Below are 22,917 nucleotides of genomic sequence, written 5' to 3'. Positions count from 1 at the left end.
TCAGTGGTGGATTTCTTTTAGACCAAAATGTGTGCGGACATGACTAAATGCGATGTTGATGGAAGCATGTTGGATTAATCGTTCATTTCTGTACAGGTGGCTCACTTCTACAACACCATCGACCAGCAGATGATCCCCTCCCAGCGGCCTATGATGTTGAGCTACGCCCTCGCCTTTGAGCAAGTCATCAAAGTGAGATCAATCATTTCAATCATTGATCATATCATTTAATTTTTGATTTGATTAAGATCCAGTAATATTTGATTAATGTTTCGTGTAGAGACCTACCTTGAAGGCCAGTCAGGTTCTAGTCTCTACTTGTGAGACCTTTTGTATCTCTTTCTTCCACTAAAGCAAAATCCGAGATCCAATTCCCGAGAATCTGCTGGGAAGCTTCAGATCACCTGGGACAATCCCAAAGAGCTAGAAGTCTACATCGGGAAGTTGCAGTCAGCCGCTGAGCGCCTTTCCACGGAAAACCGCAAGCTGAGGAAGTGGCACACTGACTTCACAGAGAAGGTTCTCACCTGTTGACCTTTTCACATGATATTACAGACTCGCCTCACTAAATCAAAACTAAATCAGTTAGTCCAACAGCCACTCTGTAGCCTTGACCGGGTAGCACTTTGTCAAGAGAGTAAAGATGATTGACTTCTGGTGATCATGACCTTTGACCCCTCTGTTAGGTGGTGACCCTGATGAATGTTGACCTGCTGAGGCATCAGCAGCGCTGGAAGGACGGCCTGCAGGAGCTGAGAACTGGATTTGCCACTCTGGAGGCACAGGTGTGTATGAAGCAGGCGATGAATGTAGTGAAAGCCTGTTTTAGTTCTCCAGTAAAAATAGTTTAGTCTTCATTGAAAGACGTCCCTGCGAGTGCCAGTTATTATAATCATGTGGACCAGACCCATGTTTCAGGCATTTACATTACATTTACATTTAGTCATTTAGCAGATGCTTTTATCCAAAGCCTGTTTTAGTTCTCCAGTAAAAATAGTTTAGTCTTCATTGAAAGACGTCCCTGCGAGTGCCAGTTATTATTATTATGTGAACCAGACCCATGTTTCAGGCATTTACATTACATTTACATTTAGTCATTTAGCAGATGCTTTTATCCAAAGCGACTTATAAAGGAGAAAACAATCAAGCTACGAGCAATAGAGACCTAGTGTAACAATAAATACTACTTTACATAAGGAATCAAAAGTGAAGGAATGTAACTACTGTAAGTGCGAGTTAAGTACTAGTTAGAGGAGATAGCATTAAAGGAAAGATAAGGAGAGGTAGAGGAAGGAAGAGGAAGGGAGAGGAAGTACAAGTTAGGAAAGGAGGTGCTCTCTGAAGAGTTGGGTCTTGGTCAGGGTACAGGATTAAAGGATACATCACAGACACAGACCATTGGTTAGCCTGCAGAAGATCTTCTTTCCCATGTCTGGTTCCAATCGCTGATGTAGATACACAGTCAGTCAGTGTGATACATTGAACAGGTATGGCTGATGTTGAGGGTTTGTGGCGGCTGTTGTGTCGTCCTTAGGGCTTCAGGTCTGGGGACATGAAGGCCTGGCGTCAGCACTGGAACCACCAGCTCTATAAGGCTCTGGAGCACCAGTACCAGGTGGGCCTGGAGGCCCTCAACAAGAACCTGCCTGAGATCTGCATTGACCTCACCTTCAAGTGAGAACTTTTTTTTTTTAATGTAATGTGTTCAATGTATTCAATCTACTCCCGTATGTATTTTGTGTCCTTAATTCCATGATTGAGTACAGTAAGACAAAATGTGGAAATGAATAGGATGATTTTTGTTTAAATAGTTTTCTACATGCAATTCAACCTTGCTTGTCCGAAGGTTTGTTTAAATGATGCAAGTGCATGAACTCCATACTACAGAAGTGTGTGTTTCGTGGCCTAAGGCTTTTTTTTAGCAAACGGTGTCCAGTCATCCAAACCTGCTTCCTCTGTGTTTGTGAGTCAGGCAGGGCCGGCTCCAGTACAGGCCTCCCTTCGAGGAGGTGCGGGCCAAGTACTTCCGCGAGATGAAGAGGTTCATCGCAATCCCCAACCAGTTCAAGGGCGTGAGTGAGGTCGGCGAGGAGCCCATCTTCAGCGTCATGATCGACCGCAACGCCAGCGGCTTCCTCACCATCTTCGGCAAGGCCGAGGACCTCTTCAGTCGCCTGCTCCAAGTGCAGGACAAGTTCAAGGTCTGTCTATACCTGTGTATTGGGGGCAGCCTACTCACCTGGGCAGATTTCAGTCAGAAAGTCTGAATTCTTGTAACTGTTATTATGTATGCTTTGCATTTCAGTAGTGATTTGTAACGTTGTAATTAAATAGCATGAATTGCCTCCCTGTCTGGGCTTTAACAGTTTGATTTGTAGTATTACCAACAATTTGCAGTGCTCCATAATCTTTGGTATTATTACCAATGTTGGAAACTGGGTGAACTGAATTAAAGTCATTATAGCAAGTTAGCTGTGGCGCAGAGGATGTGATACTGCCCCTGATCTCTTGTTGTCGTCTACACTCTGTTGGAGAATGAGCCGCACTACATCCTCTAGAGACAAACACACTCCCACAGTTCCTGCAACTGAATGAGTAGACAATGACAGGTCATATGTTCAGCGACATTATGTAATTGTTGTCTGTGACTGTGTTCTAGTGTGTCTTTATCATAGAGGTCATAGAGTTTAGCTTGTGAGTGTAGCTAACCCCCACCCCCCACCCTGTCGAGTTCCCTGTTTTGCTGCAGGCAGTGTCAGCGACCTGATGTGATGACGCATTTCTGTCTCACTTTCTGTTCGTCAGGGAAACCCACGCTCTCGCCCCTCCAGGGAATGCTTCTCCTTTCCGCCGCCCACTCGGTATCAGGGTCCGCTGGACCACAGCTTCTGCTTCTGTGCAGACTCAGAAAAGGAGAGAGGATAGCCCTTAATGACCCCTCTAGTTCTGTCACTCAACTTGAGTCTACTTGGCAAAGTGACATGTAATACCGGCGCATGATGATGATATATTTAATCATCTTTGATTCTCTTTGTGTCAAAAACATGACTCACTTTCAGGATAAATAGGCTTTGTCCACTCTTTCTAAATCCAGTATCAATGCATGATCCGTTCAGCAGCCAAACAGGGAAGCAGTGTCATCCAATGCCAGCAGAATTCAGCTTCACACTGTCTCTTTCTTCTCTAAGATGTTGCACTTTAATGTCCTACTGTAGGCTTCCTCAGTGATGTGTGTGTGTGTGTGTGTGTGTGTGTGTGTGTGCAGGATTGGGTGGTGTTGGGCCAGGTGGACATGGAGGCCGTGGTGGAGAAGCACCTCCACAGTGTCCAGGAGTGGGAGAGGAACTTCAAGGCCCTCAAGGCCAGAGGCAAAGACTCCGAGCGCTTACCAAGGTAGATGCAGTGACGCACATGTGTGCAATGCACTGACACAGTGATTTAAGCTCAGCTGGCAGAGGTAGAGGCTAGTAGTTGATTCCCACACGCACTGGTAAAAAGCATACTACCCATACAAATAAAATACTTACCTCACCTGATTTTGAAAGGTGATTGCTAAACAAGTAAATATGTTCATTTGTAATATCTAATAATGCATATCTAATTCAACATATACTGTAATTAAACTTACTGTACTGTAGTCTGGCTCTTGTGGACCCCAGAGCCTGCTTCTATGAGTTGTCTGTTTGACACCTAAAGCATGCAGTGCTTTGTGCCCTGATTTAGTAGTTTTTTCATTATTGGATTGCATCAATTGTTATGGTGGGGTACTAAGCAGCCTTGGCTGCCACTGAGTCCTTGCCCTTAGGACTGGCCTTTTGATGCAGCAGCTGTAGTGTAATTGTGTGACAGGTGTCTAGTTAGCCACTGGAGCGCTGGGTCTGTGGGGGTGCGGAGGAACAGCACGTTTCCGTGGCGCTCTCCTCCCTTTGACGCCATCTGTCACAGTGGGCCGCCCGTCAGGCGTTCAATAGCCCTTAAATAAGACATAACGACTTTGGCTTCAGCACACCTCATAGCAACTGCATCCACACACACACAAGAGACAACACAACACACACACACACACACACACACACACACACACACACAACCGCATACAAACATACAGACACCATTACACCACAAATATTTTAAGTAGTGGAGGACTGACAATGATGATATTATCATGTGCTCAAACATAAAACAATCACAACCACACACACACACACACACACACACACACACACACGTTTGCATACGGCTCTCAGCATTAGAGCGCATCACCTCCACCTCCACCTGCACAAACACACACACACACACACACACACACACACACACACACACACACACACGCACACTGACACACAAACACTTCTCTTCTCCCCAGCCATCCTGTCAGGCCTTGTCTGTATTGATTAGGGGGATTTCTCTGGATGGCTCTCTAACGAGGTGTCCAGGCATGCTCTATGTGTTGCTGACATCATGCTGACCTCTCCTCTAATGCCTTTGGAATGCTCCTGTCGTGACCACACAGCATGGAGAAGGTGGACTGCGTGACCGTCAACTGTGAACCTGTCAAGGCGGCCATCGATGACCTGATCCAGAGGCTGTTTGACACACTGCTGGCGTCCCTGAGGAGGTCCATACAAGGTGACTCAGAGAGGCTGTTATCATGGCTCACTCACGCCCCTGTGAATCAGAATCAGAATCAGAATAGTATTTATTGCCACTAGACCAAAACACTCTCACAGTTCACACTGATGGGCAGTATTTGGCAAATGAAGACATTGCCTCATCCTGTACTGTAAATGAAGTGACCCAATTAATGACACACTGGATATCTTGGTACCGAACCACAGCCATAGGCTCTACCTCACGTCCAGCATTGTATGAAAACATACACCTCTATGGTATTGGGAGAAATTCAGCACTGTCATGAAAGTGTCTGAACTGCATTTACATTTACATTTACATTTAGTCACTTAGCAGACGCTTTTGTCCAAAGCGACGTACAAGGGAGAGAACAGTCGAGCTACGAGCAAAAGAGACCTAGTGTAACAATAAATACTATTTTACATAAGAAATAGAAAAACAAGTGCTGGAATGTAACTGCAAGTTAAAAACTGCTTTTTCCTTGTCTCCTTTTATTGCTTTCTCTTGTCATCATTTGTCCCGACCTGCATGTCCGTCCCTGCAGGTCACACTCAGAACATTGAGGTGTTTGTGGCCCAGGCCATGGAGACGCTGTCCGTGCGTCCCGAGAGCATCGAGGAGATCGGAGAGGCTAACGTCAAACATGGCCAGCTGCAGGCCAAGAAACCAGAGGTGTGAAAAGAAGCATGTGAAACCTCATCGTGTCATTTCTATACACAGCCTGTGTCAGTGTTGGAGCATTGCACCTGTGTCATTTGTTTTATGGACTTCCCTGAATTGCACTTTCTATGTCTTTCACAGTGTTAATATTTATACATAAGACTTGAGACCTGATCTGTAAAGCAGATTGAACATGATCTGTTGGGTGTCTGTGTGTGTCTGTGTGTGTGTGTGTGTGTGTGTGTGTCTGTGTGTCTGTGTGTCTGTGTGTCTGTGTGTGTGTGTGTGTGTGTGTGTGTGTGTGTGTGTAGATCCTGCCCCAGTTCCAGGAGGCGGAGGAGAAGAACCGTCTGCTGCGGGCTGTGGCCGGGGGAGGCCTGGACTCCATCAGCTCCCTCAGAGCCAAGTGGGACAAGTTTGAGCTCATGATGGAGAGCCACCAGCTCATGATCAAAGAGCAGGTACATCACACACACACACACACACACCCCACACACACACACACACACACACACACACACACACACACTCACTCTACAGTTCTCCCCAGCATATCCCCACTCACTTTATAAAACTCATACATGGGTTCCATCATGTTAAATGCATGAAATACTACAACCACATGCACCCAGCCAGGCGTGAAATAACAGCTTATGGCCCTGAATAGTTGCATACATGCACACATCCACACATTTTCTTCACCCGCTTTCTCTCTCTCTCTCTCTCTCTCTCTCTCTCTCTCTCTCTCTCTTCCTCTCTGTCACTTGAAATACTCATGCAGAGTGAGTTTCGCTTTGCGATACAGTGGGGACTTCACCTGTTGGGAGAATGGGGGATCTCACCAACGCGTGGGAGGAGGGTGGACTCACTGCACTGATTAGACATAGAACAAGGCTGTGTTTTGAGGAACCCAGTGAACCCATGTCAGTTCCACTTTTAAAAGGTTATCCATACGGGTCCCTCCTTTCTTTAGAGTAAATGCAGTCAAAAACACCCAGCATTCATTTGGAGAGAGACAAACAGTGAGGGTTGAGTTGAGTCAGTGGACAAGTACCATTTTGATTCCCTTCTGTTTGACTTTTGCACAGCTATGCCAATGCAATCCTATGAACCCCAGGAACAGAATGTGCCTTTCATCAGGGACTTTTCGGGCCAGTGTAATGAGATGCATTCTTCTTGGTCACATGACCTTTTCCTCGATTACTGTTCTGAAGGCTTTTTTTCGTGGTAATGTTACCTGAAAATGTCAAGAGGGCCAGTGGGATATTCCCTCTGTGGATGACACCAGAGGGTGGAATTTTCAGTGAAGACCACTTGGAAAATCTCCCCCTAAAATGCCCTAAAAGTCAGAGGAAATCAGAACATTCATCCCCCCACCCACACACACACACACACACAGACACACACACACACACACACAGAAATCCGTGCACACACACAAATATGTGCACACATATGCACAAAGTCAATCTCATATGCTCATGTGTGCACACATGCCCAAATATATCTGTATTTGAAAGACAATTATTGCTCAGTGGTAATATTTTCTTTCAGCTAATCCCAAGTTATGTGTGTGGTGTGTGTGTGTGTGTGTGTGTGCGCGTGCGCGTGCGTGTGCGTGTTCAGGTGGAGGTGATGCGCTCTAACGCTGAGAGCCGTATCCAGACGTACCTGCAGGAGCTGCAGAAGTTCCGCGCCCGCTGGGACCAGCTGAAGCCTGGCCATGACATCATCGAGTCAGGTGACCCCGAGGTCCTACAGAAGTGTGTGCAGACCATCAAGGACAAGAGGGCAGAGTTTGAGGAGCTGGAACTCACACGCAAGCGGCTCATGTATGTCTGTGTGTGTGTGTCTCCATGTGTGTCGGCATATGTGTCTGTTGTGGGAAAAATATGGGAATTATATTTGCAAATCAATGAACAAAGGTGTAATAGGAATTGTATACCTTCTGTGTCTTCTGATACCTTCTGTATCTGGTATCTGTCATGCTCTTAAATTGCACTCTGCCTATTCAAAAACAAATGTTTTATAGGAATGTCATGATGAGCTTTGTAACACATGTGTTTGTGAGATGTTTCGTGTGTGTGTGTGTGTGAGTTTGGCACCCACACCAGTCATAACTTTCATGTTGCAATGCACTGAGAATTGGCCTTTGTATAACCGCTGCGCCTTGATCCCCATGTGTGTGTTCTGTCATTCTGCTGGCTGACAGTGAGGACTGCCGGCACTTTGAGCTGGACGCTCCGGACTTCTCCGAGGCCGTGGAGGTCATCAGGGACATGGAGGAATTCTCCCAGATGTGGTCCCTCTACGAGGAGTTCCAGGAGGGCTTCCAGGGCTGCGCCAAAGAGGACTGGATCACTTTTAGGTGGGCTGGACAGCACATTCTGTTTTCTGATGCATATCTGTGTGTCTGTGTCTGTGTCTGTGTCTGTGTCTGTGTCTGTGTCTGTGTCTGTGTCTGTGTCTGTGTGTGGTTGTTTTATGTTTGAGCACATGATAATATCATCATTGTCAGTCCTCCACTACTTAAAATATTTGTGGTGTAATGGTGTCTGTATGTTTGTATTCGGTTGTGTGTGTGTGTGTGTGTGTGTGTGTGTGTGTGTGTTGTGTTGTCTCTTACAGGAGTAAGACGTATGTTTTTGAGGAGTTTCTCTTTGCCTGGCATGACAGACTAAGGAAGGTAGAGGAGCACGATACCATGTCAGTCAAACTGCAGAGGGAGGTGGACAAGTACAAGGTACCTCACTCCGTGACAGAACACGTCTGAATGCAGTCCTCTCAAAACACAGAACCAAATGCCAAAACCGACACAAATGGCCAAGTTGTGTGTGTTTGTGTATACTGTATGTGTCGGTTGAAACAGGCACTTGTTGTGGAGTCGCAGAATAGACATGTGCTACAAACATTAATATCTATATTTATCTCTGTGTGTGTGTGTGTGCGTGTGTGTGCGTGTGTGCGTGCGCGTGCGTGCGTGTGCGTGCGTGTGCGCATGTTTGTGTGTGTGTGTCTGCATGTGTGTGTGTGTGTATGCACACAGAGCTTGGTGCCCGTGCTGAAGTACGTGCGTGGCGAGCACCTGTCTCAGGACCACTGGCTGGATCTGTTCCGGCTGCTGGGGCTGCCCCGAGGCACCACCCTGGAGAGGCTGCTGTTTGGGGACCTGCTCAGAGTGTCCGACGCCATCGTGGGGAAGGCCCTGGAGCTAAAGGTGGAGCTCAGGCTAACCACAGGCTTTAACGCACTCCTAGGACTTTTATACGGATTAGTCATACACACATAGGCCTGCGTCTGAGATAACACTTTCTAGGATTTTGTCACCATGAATTACCTTTTTAAATATGTCTGGACATTACTCTGTATGTCCCTTGTACGTCGCTTTGGACAAAAGCGTCTGCTAAATGACTAAATGTAAATGTAGAGAGGCTCTACTATGAATTATTACTACTAAATTATTTCTATCACTTCCAGTACCATTACTACTTCTGATACTATGTAATACAACTACGTCTTCTTTTATTAAACCCCTGCCACTTTCAAGAACTGAATAGTCAAGCCCACCACCACTACTACAACCACTAGTGCAAATGATACCTCAACATCTTCTTTTGTTATCCCCCTCCTCCTCGCAGGACCTGAATAGCAGAGCTCACGCGGAGGTGACTATTCGAGAGGCGCTGAGGGAGCTTGACCTGTGGGGGGCAGGAGCGAGCTTCACCCTGACCGACTACGTGGACAGTGGCGGCGCCACCATCAAACTCATCAAGGACTGGAAGGACATGGTCAACCAGGTGGGGCGGAGAGGAGATCCGTACATCTGTTTGTGGCCAACAAAGACCAACCAATAAGACCAAAACCAAAAACAGAATTCCTTTTTTGAACTCTCACACGTGGCAAAAAAATAGAGCATGATCAGTGATGTATTCCCTTTTGTACCAGTGATTCTTTGTTTAACACGCAGAGTATAACTGTTGTTGGCTGAAGACCTCTTCATGGAGTTAGTCTCCTCTCCTGTGTCCTCCTGTGACATTTTTCCTTGTCATTGTTGCCATGGATTTGCTCCTCTGTAAAGTGTCTGGATGCACTGTATACTCCCTAAAAGCATTGTGTTGAAGAAGAATTGAACTGGACTCTCTGATCCAGGTGGGGGACAACCGTTGCCTGCTCCAGTCCCTGAAGGACTCGCCGTACTACCGGGGCTTCCAGGACAAGGTGGCGCTGTGGGAGACGCGGCTGTCCGACCTGGACGAGTACCTGCACAACCTCAACTCCATCCAGAGGAAGTGGGTCTACCTGGAGCCCATCTTCGGCCGCGGGGCCTTGCCCAGGGAGCAGGCGCGCTTCAAGAGGGTGGACGAGGACTTCAGGTGAGCCGAGTGGATGATGAAGTAGTTGTTAAAGCAACCAAAGGGAGAATTGCAGATTTGCATATTGCAGTGTGGTGAGATTTATTCAATTCGGTGGTGTGTTATTCTTATGCTCTCTTCTCGCACAGGATGAGCTGTGTTTGAAGTGGAGACTAAATTAAATATAAGAAGGGTGGTGGTTAATGTCTTTATACAGCGGTTTGTTTATTTAGTGTGTTTACCTGCAGACAACCTCATCTCTGTTGACAGCCATGTTGTAAAATAAGTAAGGTGATCGATACACACTGGCTACTTGGTAAATCAATAGTGCTACTCTCTCTCTCTCTCTTTCTCTCTCTCTCTCTCTCCCTGTCTCTCTCTCTCTCTCTCTCTCTCTCTCTCTGTCGCTCTCTCTCTGTCGCTCTCTCTCTCTCAGGTCTATCATGGCAGACGTACAGAGAGACAGCAGGGTGACATCTCTGACGGCCCGCGCCGGCATCCGGAACTCTCTCATCACCATCCTGGACCAGCTGCAGCGCTGCCAGAAGTCCCTCAACGAGTTCCTAGAGGTACGAGCAGCACAGCTGTCGCATTCAGTACCACTTGAAATTGGAGGATGCAGCTACGAAATCGACAGAGAAGTTTATTGTCAAAGTTAGACCACCTAGACTCAGTGAAGGGGTCACAGGAGTTCCATATTCATCTGAAGTGATTTGGCATGTTTGAGTTTCAGAGTTGTTGAGATATGATGAGCTCCTGTAGCCTACACCAGCCATCAGCCGGCAGCACATGTTCACCAGATAACCTCAGATAACCTTAGTGGAGCGCGGTTGGTGAATAGAGGATGTTGCAGACCACATGTCACAAGACAGCTGTGCTGTACTGAGAAAGGCTCTGGCAAGCACTTACAGCCCCTTGACAGAACAAATTGTGCCATTAGCAATTAAGCTAGTAGCGTAATGCTAGATAAAAAAACTTGCATTAGTAGCAGTGTAACCGCGTGTCCAGGGTTTGTTTCCACAGGGAGAGTGTGATTAGGTCCATTGTGTTTATTGTATATATAAGTCAAGCGTCCCTAGAACAGTTGAACTACTAAATAATTGAGACTGTGAATAACACAGTCTCTGTTCTTTGTTGGAATGAGATGAATACGATAAGGCAAGTTGATCTGTTCTGAGGGAGATGTTAGTGGACTGCTTGGCCTCAGTAGTTAGTGTCTGTGTGTGTGAGTGTAAACGAGCTGTCAGTGAGAATGAGATGGGATCTGACCCCCCACAGGAGAAGCGCTCAGCCTTCCCTCGCTTCTACTTCATCGGGGACGACGACCTGCTGGAAATCCTAGGCCAGGCCACCAACCCCAACGTCATCCAGTCCCACCTCAAGAAGCTCTTTGCTGGTCAGTCTCAGAGCACACGCACACACACACACACACACACACACACACACACACACACACATTATATAGTGAATATACTTTATGTTTCTGCAGTAAATACAGTAATTAACTGTTTAACTGATGTTCCTTAAGCTGAACTGATGGAACATAGTATTAATACTACCAAGGGCTGAATTCCCAGGCACACATAGTGAAAAAGTGTATACCTTACATGAACTAAAAGCAAAAAAGTATGCATACACTGCTGGTTGTTATGCACACTTCCAAGGTTAGATATTCAGTATAGTACTCCATACACTGCACTAGAGGCCCCATACCCATACTGCATTGTATTTCATATGAGGCATATATACATGAAAATACGGTATGTGATGTATGGAGGAACGCATGAATGAACAGGCTTGCAGGCTCCTGTGTCTGAGTGTGTGCTTTGTGTGCTGCCCAGGCATCAGCAGTGTGGACTTTGATGCAGACTTCCAGCACATCACGGCCATGAGGTCTCTGGAGGGGGAGGTGGTGCCCCTGAGGAACCTCATCCGCATCTCCAACGACGTGGAGGTCAGGAGGCTGCGGAGCTCTGCTCCCGTGGCGTGTGTTTCTGCATCTCTTTCCTTTGGCATGGGGTGGACTTGGATGTATTGAAAAGGAAATGTTGCACTCTTTGACCCTGTGTGCGTGTGCGTGTGTCTGTGTCTGTGTCTGTGTCGTCTGTGTCTGTGTCTGTGTGTGTGTGTGTGTGTGCGTGTGCGTGTGCGTGTGCGTGTGTGTGTGTGTGCGTGTGTGTGTAGGTGTGGCTGAGCGAGCTCTCCTCCGAGATGAAGGAGACTCTGAAGCAGCTGCTGTGTGAGTGTGTTTCGGCCGGGAAGAGAGGAGCAGTAGACCCATCCCGCTACCCCTCTCAGGTACTGCATCCCCAGTACAGTCGCGGAGCACAAATAAACAACACAACACAACACTCAAACTGTGTTAATGTGTGATGCATATAAATGGTCTCTTGTGTGTGGTAAAAGATCCTGTGTGTGGCTGATCATGTTTTTGTCTATGTATATAAGTTATATCCGTGGTGTGTGTGTGTGTGTGTGTGAGTGTGTGAGTGAGTGTGTGTGTGTGTGTTGTAGATCCTGTGTGTGGCTGATTGTGTTTTTGTGTATGTACCGTATATAAGTGATATCTCACTGTGTGTGTGTGTGTGTGTGTGTGTGTGTGTGTTATAGACCCTGTGTGTGGCAGAACAGATCCAGTTCACTGAGGATGTGGAGAACGCCATCAGGCAGCAGAGCCTGCAGCAGCTGGAGCTGGAGCTCATGGCCAAACTAGAGCACTACACCAGCGTGGACACCAGCTCAGAGGACACGCAGGGCAGCGCAGGTGTGTGTGTGTGTGTGTGTGTGTGTGTGTGTGTGTGTGTGTGTGTGTGTGTGTGTGTGTGTGTTTGCTTGTGTATTTTTTTACACGTATAGATTGCTCCCCTTATTTTGGAACTAAATGAAGCTTTACCATTATGTGCGTAAATGTGGATCTAGAAAGAGGTGTGTGTGTGTGTGTGTTGCATACTTGTGTGTTGTAATGACTGGGTATAATTGTGAAATCTTTTGGAAAGTGCACCCCGGAGCACTGATAGTCTAGAGTCTGCTGCTGATGAAAGGTGTAGCTGTGAGAGACGAGGAGGAATGAGACGAGAGGTTGGAAATAAGGGAAGAATGGTGTGTTATGGAATGGCTGAACAGTGCATAATAACCCGGTAGCCTGCCATTTTCAGCACGCGCTATTACATAACAAGAACCTGAAGATTCACTGTACAAAGCACCTGTTACTTTAAATACGTTTTTTTTTCAGTCTCATTTGAATCTCCTATTCGCATTTTAAGGTTCATTTCAGTTTTCTGCTACGATTACTTTAGCAGTAATTTTCACTTAGTTGGTGCGGTGGTGTTTAAATGCCTGTAAAATACTGCACTGGGTGAATGATGCTAGTTTGTCTGCTCTGTGTGTTTGCGTGTGCACAGAGGTGTCTGTGTGTGTGTGTGTGTGTGTGTGTGTGTGTGCATATGTGTGGACCTGGACGGTGTGTGTGTGTGTGCATATGTGTGGACATAGACGGTGTGTGTGTGTGTGGAAATCATTATGTGTGTGTTTGTGTAGGCTACATGTGAATGAGCTTATATGACTACTCTTTAGTGCTAGTTTAGTGTGTCTGCAGACTTCAGTGGTGATAAGACTAATTCAGATTATGGCCTGGTGTTACTACTTTAATTCAGACCCTGGCTTTTCATTACGGCTGTGACGTATATAGCAAACGCATCGCCCCCCCCTACCACAAGATGCTGGAGGTGAAATATTTCAGCAGCGGTACGGAGTAATTGTCAAGCTAATCAATTGCCAGTGGCTTAATGAAAGGCTGAGCAAACGGCAGGCGTGCTCTAAAAGCCTACTATAATTCATTGAAACGCCATTATGATGGAACAGGAAATAAAAGCAGAAACGCAGATTTAGGATGTGATTAGTCACAGCCTCCCTTTCTTTTGGCAAACAGAGTTATTAGGCTGTAGATGGCTTTTCTCTCTCCCTCAATTCCTCTATCTCTGTTTGTGTCTGTCTCTTGTTCTGTCTCTCCATCTCTCATTATTCCTGTGATTTAATGATGCATTTCCTCTTCTCTTCGAGCACGCGTCTGAATTGAACAGACTCGTTTCATTTCTGTAGCCTGTTTCTCGTTTCTTTACTCAATAATCTGAAGCCCCACATGGGTTGTGTTGTGAATAGACTTGCGTATGAACGTGATGACTCAAGTGATCATCAAACATGTGTTTATGAGTTTCTGCATGCATAACTGCCTCCCTGATAACCCCGGTTATTCAGCCACTCATTCTTTCATTCATGAATAGGCTTGTTTAGAGACATACACTTCCTGATGAGTTAGAGGACTGGTGGACTGGTAGACATACTGTGCATTTGCTAATTGATTAATCAATGAATTAGCAGATTGGGGGACTGATTGAACAATTGAATTAGTGAGTGTCAGTGAGTGAAATGTTTAGACTGGTATGGGCCTAATTCATGAAAGAATTGATACATTATCTGAATGACTAAATAACTAATTTATTGATTTACTCACATGGAGTTCTGATCGATGCATTGATAGTGTCCTGAATTAGCAGACTGATTTGTCTGATTGCTGTACCAAAGGGCTTTCCAGTTGAAATAGATTGATAATAAAATTACACAGGAATTAAAGGAAATAAAAGAAAATAAACAAATAAAATAAAAAACAAGCAGACAGAAGAACAAATTTAAAAAGAGTAAAAAACAATAAAACACAATAAAAGACTAGCAAGTTAGAATGGCATGAGAAGATGGGAAACACTAGATAAATACAGCCATAAAAACACAATAAAAGACCAACAAATTAAAATTAAGAATAGACTTGACCAAAACCATGGAACCTAAACTGAACTGAAAGCACAAAAAAAAGCACAACCACAGACTGGACTAAAAGCACAAATAAAAGCACAACCACAGACAAAAATGCCTTCAAAAGAGCACAGCGGCAAAAAGCCTGTTGATTGATGGACTGGTTGGTGAGTCGATGAATGAACTGATTGTGCTTTCATTGAACCTACCCTTGTGCTCCAGGCTCAAGCAGTGGTTGTGTCACTGATGAAATTATTATTATTATTATTAAAAGTATGTACGTTCCCACATATAACTGATTGACCTTTGACCTCCTGGCTCCAGACTGGAGTGTGCTGCAGCTGAAGTTGAAGGCCCTGATACTGGACATCATCCACAACATGGAGGTGGTGAAGCAGCTGGCTGAGGCGCAGGCCCACAGCACCGACAGCTGGGCCTGGAAGAAGCAGCTCCGGTTCTACCTGCGCCCGGACCGCCGCTGCTACATCCAGATGGTGGACGCAGAGTTCCACTACACCTACGAGTACCAGGTAACCCCCCCCCGACATTGCAGGCGTTGACATTGCAGTGAAATTGTGAATGGGGGCTGTGTGCATTTCCCCATTGATCCAGTAGGTGGTGCTGCACACTCATGGATAAGTGGTAGGGCCCTGCAGTGTTTGGCTGTGGATCTACAGGCTCTACCACACTCAAAGCCTCTCCTCTTATCGCTCTCCTTCTCGCTCTTTTTTTTTTTCTCCCGATTTCTTGTGGTCGTTGTTTTTCTATTTATCTTTTCATCTTTCTTTTTGCCACTAAATCTCTTTTCCACAACCCTCTCTCCCTCTCTATCTCTCTTCCTCTGTATCTCCACCTTTCTCTTCTGCCATCTACACCTCCCCCTCTCTCTCTGTCTTCCTCCACAGGGGAACGCGGCTAAGCTGGTCCACACGCCCCTGACGGATAAGTGCTATCTGACGCTCACACAGGCCATGAAGATGGGCCTAGGGGGGAACCCGTACGGCCCCGCCGGCACAGGCAAGACCGAGTCAGTCAAGGCGATGGGGGGCCTGTTCGGCCGCCAGGTGCTGGTCTTCAACTGCGACGAGGTGAATGTGCACACAGGCAGCGGGCCTGGCAGGAAACGCATACAAACACAAGAGCAAAGACAAATTCACAAACACACTGAGATAAAGGCAGGTGGACTAAATAAACACACATGATGGGCTAGTTCATATATGTGTGTGTGTGTGTGTGTGTGTGTGTGTGTGTGTCTCCGTGTGTCTCCGTAGGGCATTGACGTGAAGTCCATGGGCCGGATCTTTGTGGGGCTGGTGAAGTGCGGGGCATGGGGCTGCTTCGACGAGTTCAACCGCTTGGAGGAGGCCGTGCTGTCGGCCGTGTCCATGCAGATCCAAGCCATCCAGAACTCCCTCAAGAACCAGAGGGACAGCTGTGAGCTGCTGGGCAAGGAGGTGAGAGGAACACAGCCATATACACCCACTCAAACAGATCGACCGCCACTCTTCCTGACCAGTATCAGCCTCTGAGCACCATCTGTATACCTACTACAGGGTATGGAGGAGTGAGGTGTGCTTCCCTATAATCCAACATTAGAAAGGCAGCACTGTAAGCGCTGACAGGGGAGGACTGATGGCACGCTCTACCTCTAACCCTGTCCTGCTGTCTCGCAGGTGGAGCTGGATCCCAACTCTGGCATCTTCATCACGCTCAACCCTGCAGGTAAGGGCTACGGCGGCCGGCAGAAGCTTCCGGATAACCTGAAGCAGCTGTTCCGCCCCGTGGCCATGTCACGGCCCGACAACGAGCTCATCGCCGAGGTCATCCTCTACTCCGAGGGCTTCAAGGACGGCAAGATCCTCGGCCGCAAGCTGGTGGCCATCTTTAACCTGGCCAGGTACACTCTTGTTCTATTCCTTCAACTTAAACATAGGACATTATGGTTTGTGTGTGTGTGTGTGTGTGTGTGTGTTTGAGGGATTGTTTGTGTATAGTGTATTTTTGCTTAGAATAGTAAATGCTGTTGGAATTCTATGGGTAATTGTGTTGTGTATTTGAGGAAGCACAATGACTGCAAAGTCCAGTTCCAGGCTGGATAAATATAACTCAAGTAAGATAAGTATATCCAAGGCTGAGTGTGTGTGTGTGTATGTGTGTGTTGTTTCCATCCGTGTGGAGGGACTTAAGTCCTCTGTTGGGTTGCACAGTCAGGTTTCTTAAATCAGTATCCTGCCGTGAGGGATATACTGGAGAATGACATGCCCTGTCCTCCTGATTTACTCAGGTCCCTGTGTATGTGTCATTGTGTGTGTGTGTGTGTGTGTGTGTGTGTGTGTGTGTGTGTGTAGGGAGCTGTTGACTCCGCAGCAGCACTATGACTGGGGTCTGCGCGCTCTGAAGACGGTACTGAGGGGCTGTGGGAGTCTGCTGCAGCAGCAGAGACGGAGCGGCAACGCTAACAGTACGACACTCTCTTATTCTCTGATTCTCACACTCTCTCATTCCCTCACTCTCTCACTCTCTCTTATTCTCACTGTCTTGGTCTCACTCTCTCCCCCCACCAGCCCCTGGTCTGATCCCCCCTCCTCTGTAGCTGACCACACTTGGCCTTTCTTTAAAAGGCTGCCTGTCAATATCCACCAGTGCCTTGCTGAGTTACCTTCTCATCCAGCCGCTGTCAGATACAAACACACACACACACACACACACACACACACACACACACACTATCTGTCTGTCTCTCTCTCGTTCTCTCTCTCTCTGTCAGGATTGCACATCTTTGTTTTCCTGGTGTTTTATCGTTCACAGGAACAGAAAACATTTGTTACCGCAGCACAGATAGACCCTCTGCCGAAGAACAGAAGTATCAATAAAGCCAAGACCATTAAACCACTTAAGCTCCCAGCTCTGCAGCGCCTCTCTGTTTCTGAGGCTCACAGTGCATGAAAACCTCTTAAACAGGGCAGGGCCTCTTGGCTTTTTTGTTTCTTTTAGCCACGTATTTAGGCTGTGATTGTCTTTCCCTCCCTAGAGCGTTTTAGAAAGGGCTTTGAGTGCTCATTACCAAAACAAGCACATCAGTTCACAAAGAGACAAATGCACATACAAAATGTTGTACAAAGAGATCTAGAGAGAAATAAGAGAAAAAAGATACTTTTTAACAGTTGGAAACATCTGTCCCCCCCCCCCCCCCCCGTAGTTAAGGAGAGTCATCTGGTGGTGCAGGCCGTGCGCTTGAACACCATGTCAAAGCTGACGTTTGCGGACAGCTCTCGCTTTGACGCGCTGGTGAGGGATGTGTTCCCCGGCGTGGACTTTAAGGACGTGGAGTACGAGGAGCTCAGCGCCGCCCTGGAGGCCGTGTATGAGGAGGCACGCCTGGAAATCATCCCCACCCAGGTACCCCCCAGCCCCCCACAACACTGTGACTGGGTTTGTAAAAAGGATGCTACTTATATTTGTCAGTATTGGCATGCGTGTGCATATCGCCATTAAAGAACATTGTACAAAAGCTCTCTGACATACCTCAGCTCTCTCACTCTATTCTTTAAAGAAACTGTGTGTGTGTGTGTGTGTGTTTAAATTGTAAGTTCAGCCCCAGCTCTGTGCCTTAATCCACCCACTACATCATTTTGGTTAAAGGTTTACGGCCTTGGTTCAGGGTGATTTTTAAACAGTAGATGGTGTGTTGAGGCCATTTTCAACCCATAAAATGCAGAATTTCATTAAAATCAACACCAGCATTGATGTGTTTCATCACAGTTCAGTCATGTCATTTAGTTTACAGCTCAAAAAACACATTCTAGGGTGCACTTACACTTTAAACTCTGCTATCGCAACTGGACCCAGTGGGCCACAGCTCTTTCATTAGACGACATATATTTGTATTTTTGTTCGTATAAAGTGTCTTTGGGAATGATATAACATCAAGGCTTGGTACACTACATATAAATCTGTATAGACAGCTGTATGAGTAAGCAGTATTTCATTGTCATTTTATTGTTTCATTGTGTCTGTGTGTCTGTGTGTGTGTGTGTGTGTGTGTGTGTGTGTGTGTGTGTGTGTGTGTCCCAGATAAAGAAGGCTCTGGAGCTGTATGAGCAGCTGCGGCAGAGGATGGGCGTGGTTGTGGTGGGGCCCAGCGGGGCGGGCAAGTCCACCCTGTGGCGGATGCTGCGGGCGGCGCTGGGGCGCGTGGGTCGCACCGTGCGCCAGTACACCATGAACCCCAAGGCCATGCCACGCCAGCAGCTGCTGGGCCACATCGACATGGACACCCGGGAGTGGTCCGACGGGGTGCTCACCAGCAGCGCCAGGCTGGTGGTGCGAGAGCCACAGGGTGAGCAGAGACACACCGGGCCGGCGCACTACACCGTAATCTGTGCCTTCCCCATTGACCTGAATAGACAGACACCAACATCAGTTTGGGAAGTGTATGATTTTAAAACCGCTAGCTTTGCAAAAGGAGAGATTAAGAGAGCAGTGAGAAATGCTTTGTTACCGTATCACATTTTGCACAATTCAATCTTAGTTTTCCAGCATAAATCACTCGAGTGATAACTAGAGTGAGAGTGAGTAGAAACTATTCACTGTGCACCAAAGGCTTCAAATATACCTGTGATTGATTTGAATTGGGTTTGTATTGTTTCTCATTTCCCCTTCATGCCCTTGAATCAATAGTGCTGAGAGGGAGGGAAGATGGGACAGTGATGGGGAATAGCAGGGAGAGAATGATTGGGAAAAGATACATAGAGTATATTCAGTGCGTGTTTTAGACTGGAGTAGCACTCCTAATGTCTCCCACCCCTCTCTCCCCCAGAGGTGAGCTCCTGGATCATCTGTGACGGGGACATCGACCCCGAGTGGATCGAGTCTCTGAACTCGGTGCTGGATGACAACCGCCTGCTCACCATGCCCAGCGGCGAGCGCATCCAGTTCGGCCCCAACGTCAACTTCCTGTTCGAGACGCACGACCTCAGCTGCGCCTCCCCTGCCACCATCTCCCGCATGGGCATGATCTTCCTCAGGTGCTCTTCTTCCTCAACTCTTCACCCTACTAATGTGCTTTCTCTTGAATGCAGTACACATTTCTGACATAGGGGTTAAGCTTGTGTGTGTGTGTGTGTGTGTGTGTGTGTGTGTGTGTCCTGGTAGTGTTTTGAGTATTTTTTGACTACTGGGGGTTATGGGGGTTAGACCCTCCTCTTCCTCTTCATCCTCACCGTATTGATGTGCACTTATCTGAACTGGTGATCATGTTTGTCATTGTAGTGATGAGGACACAGATGTGAAGTCTCTGGTGAAGTCGTGGCTGAAGAGCCAGCCTGACGAGTGTCGGAGTAACCTGGAGAACTGGCTCGGGGATTACTTCAGCCGAGGCCTTGAATGGGTCCTCAAACAGGTGCGGACACTTCGCCGCACCTCTCACTTCATTTGTGTTACTACAGTTAATCTTCAAATTCTCCTTTCAGTCTTTCTCTGCTCTCCTTCTCCCTCTATCTCTCTGAATGTCTTCCTCTTCTTTGTTCTCTCTCTCTCTCTACCAATTTGCTGCCTCTCTTTCTCTCTCTCCTCCTCACCCTCTTTCTCTCCCTCCCTCTCTCTCTTACATGCTCCCTCCCTCTCACTAATTCTTTGTCTCTCTCTGTCTTTTTTTCTATCACTCTCTGTATCTCTCTTCTATACAATTGCTAACTCTCTCCTCTCTCCTCTTTCCTCACTCCCCCCCCCCCCACCCCTACCCTGGTCGACCCTGGTCTGTGTAGAATGACTTTGTGGTGGAGACCAGTCTGGTGGGGACGGTGATGAACGGCCTGTCTCACCTCAGTGGGGTGCGCGAGCGTGGCCAGTTCGTGGTCAGCCTCATCAGGGGCCTGGGCGGTAACCTCAACCTCAAGTCACGCCAGGAGTTCGCCAAAGAGGTCAGCTACATCATGCCCTCCCCTGCACACACACACACACACACACACACACACACACACACACACACACACACACACACACACCTGTGTCACTCTCGAGAGACACCTCCAGAAGGCCCCTCACACACCCTTCTCCGTGATACCCATCAATCGTCTGTTTCACTTGTCCACTGCTGGAGTTCCAAATGAATGAACCTGACTGCATGTGTGTGTGTGTGTGTGTGTCCCTCTCTACACGTGTCCAGGTTCTGAGCTGGGCCCGTGAGAGTCCACCGGATCCGCGTAAGCCGCTGGACACGTACTATGACTCTGAGTCGGGTCGCCTGGCGGCGTACCAGCTGGAACGTCCGGAGCGCCTGACCGCAGAGGACTTCAACAACCCGCAGCGCCTGCCTGTTATCCAGACGGCCGACATGCAGCGCGGCCTGGACTACTTCAGACAGTGGCTCTGCAGCGAGCACCGCCATCCCTTCCTCCTGGTGGGACCCGAGGGCTGCGGGAAAGGGTGAGAGAGAGAGACAGAGAGAGAGAGAGAGAGAGAGAGAGAGACAGAGAGACAGAGAGACAGAGAGAGAGAGAGAGAGAGACAGAGAGAGAGAGAGAGGGAGATACAGAGAGAGAGAGAGATACAGAGAGAGAGAGATGTGGGTTCTCTGAGTTCAGTATGTTCAGTTCTACTGGGGTGTCTTGTTCCTCTTACTGCCAAATACATGGAAAATAGTCAGACATGGTAGCCTGATGATGTCATACTCATAATTCTAGTCAGAATATGAGTCTGATACCGCTCCAATGGGCTGTGATTATGGGGTGTGTTTCAACCGAACCAGGAGAAAAAATGCCTCTTCGCTCAATTGGTTACCTACAACCAATCAGAACAACGTAGTATGTGACCAGGGCCAGCTGATAAATTAAACTTTTACCGGATCCCGTAGGAAGGAAGGCAAAAACATCTTTTCGATTGACAAATGCCTTGATCGCGTTTCTCTGTTCCTCTTTCAAAATGAATGCACTGTCAATGTCCAAATGGACTCGAATCTATACATTTCAGCTCTCCAGCGGCAGCCATGTTTGTTGAAAACGAATTCAACCCGTGTGTTGGTGACGCGGTTGATTACGTTACTGTTGATCATCTGTCCATCATCGTATAAAGCCCGCCTTGACAATTTGATTGGTCCGGCCATTGCTCTCCGGAGATAATTTCTCCCCAATGGAGTAATGCCAGACCGAATCTCCCGACTTCAAATGTTGTGGAGCGGGGCTAAGTTCGGTCTGGTATCCAGGCTACAGACATGGTATACAGACAAGTAGATTTATTCCATTTGAAAACATATGATGATTATATTGTAAAAGAGGAAAGCCCTGAGTGTGAGTGAATCACTTGTGGGGACACACAGAGTGGGGACACAGCAGACAGATTAACCCCTGTAGACATCTCAGAATCTCACTATTGTAACATTATTAGAGGATATTATGTGTTGCAGCATGCCTCAAATCACTTGGTTATTAATGCAGGACACTGAATGCCTTTGCATGGAGCATCAGAGCTACTACATTACACTAATATTTTATATCTTTCTGTTCATTACGCTCCCTGTTGTCTCCAAAGAGACTTGCAATGGAGAAGCACAAAGGAGCTTACAGATATTAAAGGGAATGTTTAAGAGACGAGAGTGAACTGAACTATTAACACACAGAAGTAGGAATAGTTTTACCTGAATGCATCCACTGCCAATGTATACACTGATATGATTTTGAAGCAGCGGTTGGGAGTTTTTGTCTAAAACTAGCAAGGTAACTGGCTAACAGGTGACATGCTTGCCTTGCGAACACCGATAACCGCAGTGGTGGCTAACTTGCTAACTAGCTAACTTGTAACAAAAGGATTTCATAATGTCATAAGCTTGTAATGCTCTGTCATGGAGTGATTTTTCATGGTGTAACATGCTGAAGTAAATAGCAGATCACCTCTCAAAGATGCAGTACGCGTTTTGGTTTTGCGAAAGATTGTTGATATTTGCGCTCAACAGCCAATCAAATTACACCCCTCCCGTATGTGTTCCCGTAGCGCGTGTGTTGATTAGCTTAGAATGTTTATGGCTTGGTCCGGGCCACTATGTTTGTTTCCCATTTACAGAGCCAGGACTGTGTACAGACACCAGAGTTTTTTTTGTGTCCGCAAACACTGAATGGACGGTTAGAAGACTGTGAGGAAGAAGACCTATTTGACAAAAAGTGTATACGATTGGAGTTGCACCTTTAATGGATCACCTGATGGAGCTGGTGGGCTAGTTAGCATTCCCTGGCTTTCCAGGGCTGTGTTGGCTCAGTTGCTGATTGACGTCTCTCTCTCGCTCTCTGTGTGGTGATTGCCCAGCAGGGTGTGCATGTGGCTCTGATGTGTGTGTGTGAGGGGGTGTCGGGGAGAGGTGCAGCGGGCTGGTGTGTGTGTGTGTGTGTGTGTGTGTGTGTGTGTGTGTGTGTGTGATTATAGAGTCTGTGGTTTATGTAAAACCTGATTGCTTCACTCAGACTCTCTTACAGTTGTG

At 47.1% G+C, this 22,917-nt stretch overlaps 1 protein-coding gene across 3 annotated transcripts in view; it reads left to right on the top strand.

Annotated features, from left to right (window-relative positions):
- The window catches only part of LOC105909270 (cytoplasmic dynein 2 heavy chain 1), a 168,611-nt gene that overhangs the window by 7,733 nt on the left and 137,961 nt on the right, over positions 1-22,917 (top strand). For all 3 annotated transcript variants that reach the window (XM_031573109.2, XM_031573108.2, XM_031573107.2), the window contains exons 14-44: positions 97-192; positions 355-519; positions 687-785; positions 1,535-1,674; positions 1,973-2,201; positions 3,266-3,393; positions 4,514-4,629; positions 5,177-5,304; positions 5,604-5,753; positions 6,919-7,124; positions 7,505-7,660; positions 7,921-8,035; positions 8,339-8,509; positions 8,931-9,089; positions 9,442-9,665; positions 10,081-10,213; positions 10,923-11,040; positions 11,486-11,598; positions 11,829-11,942; positions 12,255-12,408; positions 14,775-14,980; positions 15,356-15,538; positions 15,722-15,904; positions 16,124-16,347; positions 16,799-16,911; positions 17,650-17,849; positions 18,525-18,789; positions 19,270-19,477; positions 19,722-19,851; positions 20,216-20,371; positions 20,617-20,876. In XM_031573109.2, coding sequence (XP_031428969.1) covers positions 97-192; positions 355-519; positions 687-785; positions 1,535-1,674; positions 1,973-2,201; positions 3,266-3,393; positions 4,514-4,629; positions 5,177-5,304; positions 5,604-5,753; positions 6,919-7,124; positions 7,505-7,660; positions 7,921-8,035; positions 8,339-8,509; positions 8,931-9,089; positions 9,442-9,665; positions 10,081-10,213; positions 10,923-11,040; positions 11,486-11,598; positions 11,829-11,942; positions 12,255-12,408; positions 14,775-14,980; positions 15,356-15,538; positions 15,722-15,904; positions 16,124-16,347; positions 16,799-16,911; positions 17,650-17,849; positions 18,525-18,789; positions 19,270-19,477; positions 19,722-19,851; positions 20,216-20,371; positions 20,617-20,876 — 5,042 coding nt within the window. The remainder of the gene's footprint in view (positions 1-96; positions 193-354; positions 520-686; positions 786-1,534; positions 1,675-1,972; positions 2,202-3,265; positions 3,394-4,513; positions 4,630-5,176; positions 5,305-5,603; positions 5,754-6,918; positions 7,125-7,504; positions 7,661-7,920; positions 8,036-8,338; positions 8,510-8,930; positions 9,090-9,441; positions 9,666-10,080; positions 10,214-10,922; positions 11,041-11,485; positions 11,599-11,828; positions 11,943-12,254; positions 12,409-14,774; positions 14,981-15,355; positions 15,539-15,721; positions 15,905-16,123; positions 16,348-16,798; positions 16,912-17,649; positions 17,850-18,524; positions 18,790-19,269; positions 19,478-19,721; positions 19,852-20,215; positions 20,372-20,616; positions 20,877-22,917) is intronic.

This window comes from Clupea harengus, chromosome 9 (genome assembly GCF_900700415.2).
Source record: "Clupea harengus chromosome 9, Ch_v2.0.2, whole genome shotgun sequence".
NCBI classification, from domain to species: Eukaryota; Metazoa; Chordata; class Actinopteri; order Clupeiformes; family Clupeidae; genus Clupea; species Clupea harengus.
Note: the sequence above shows the minus strand (reverse complement) of the source record. Positions and strands in the feature narration are given on the sequence as shown.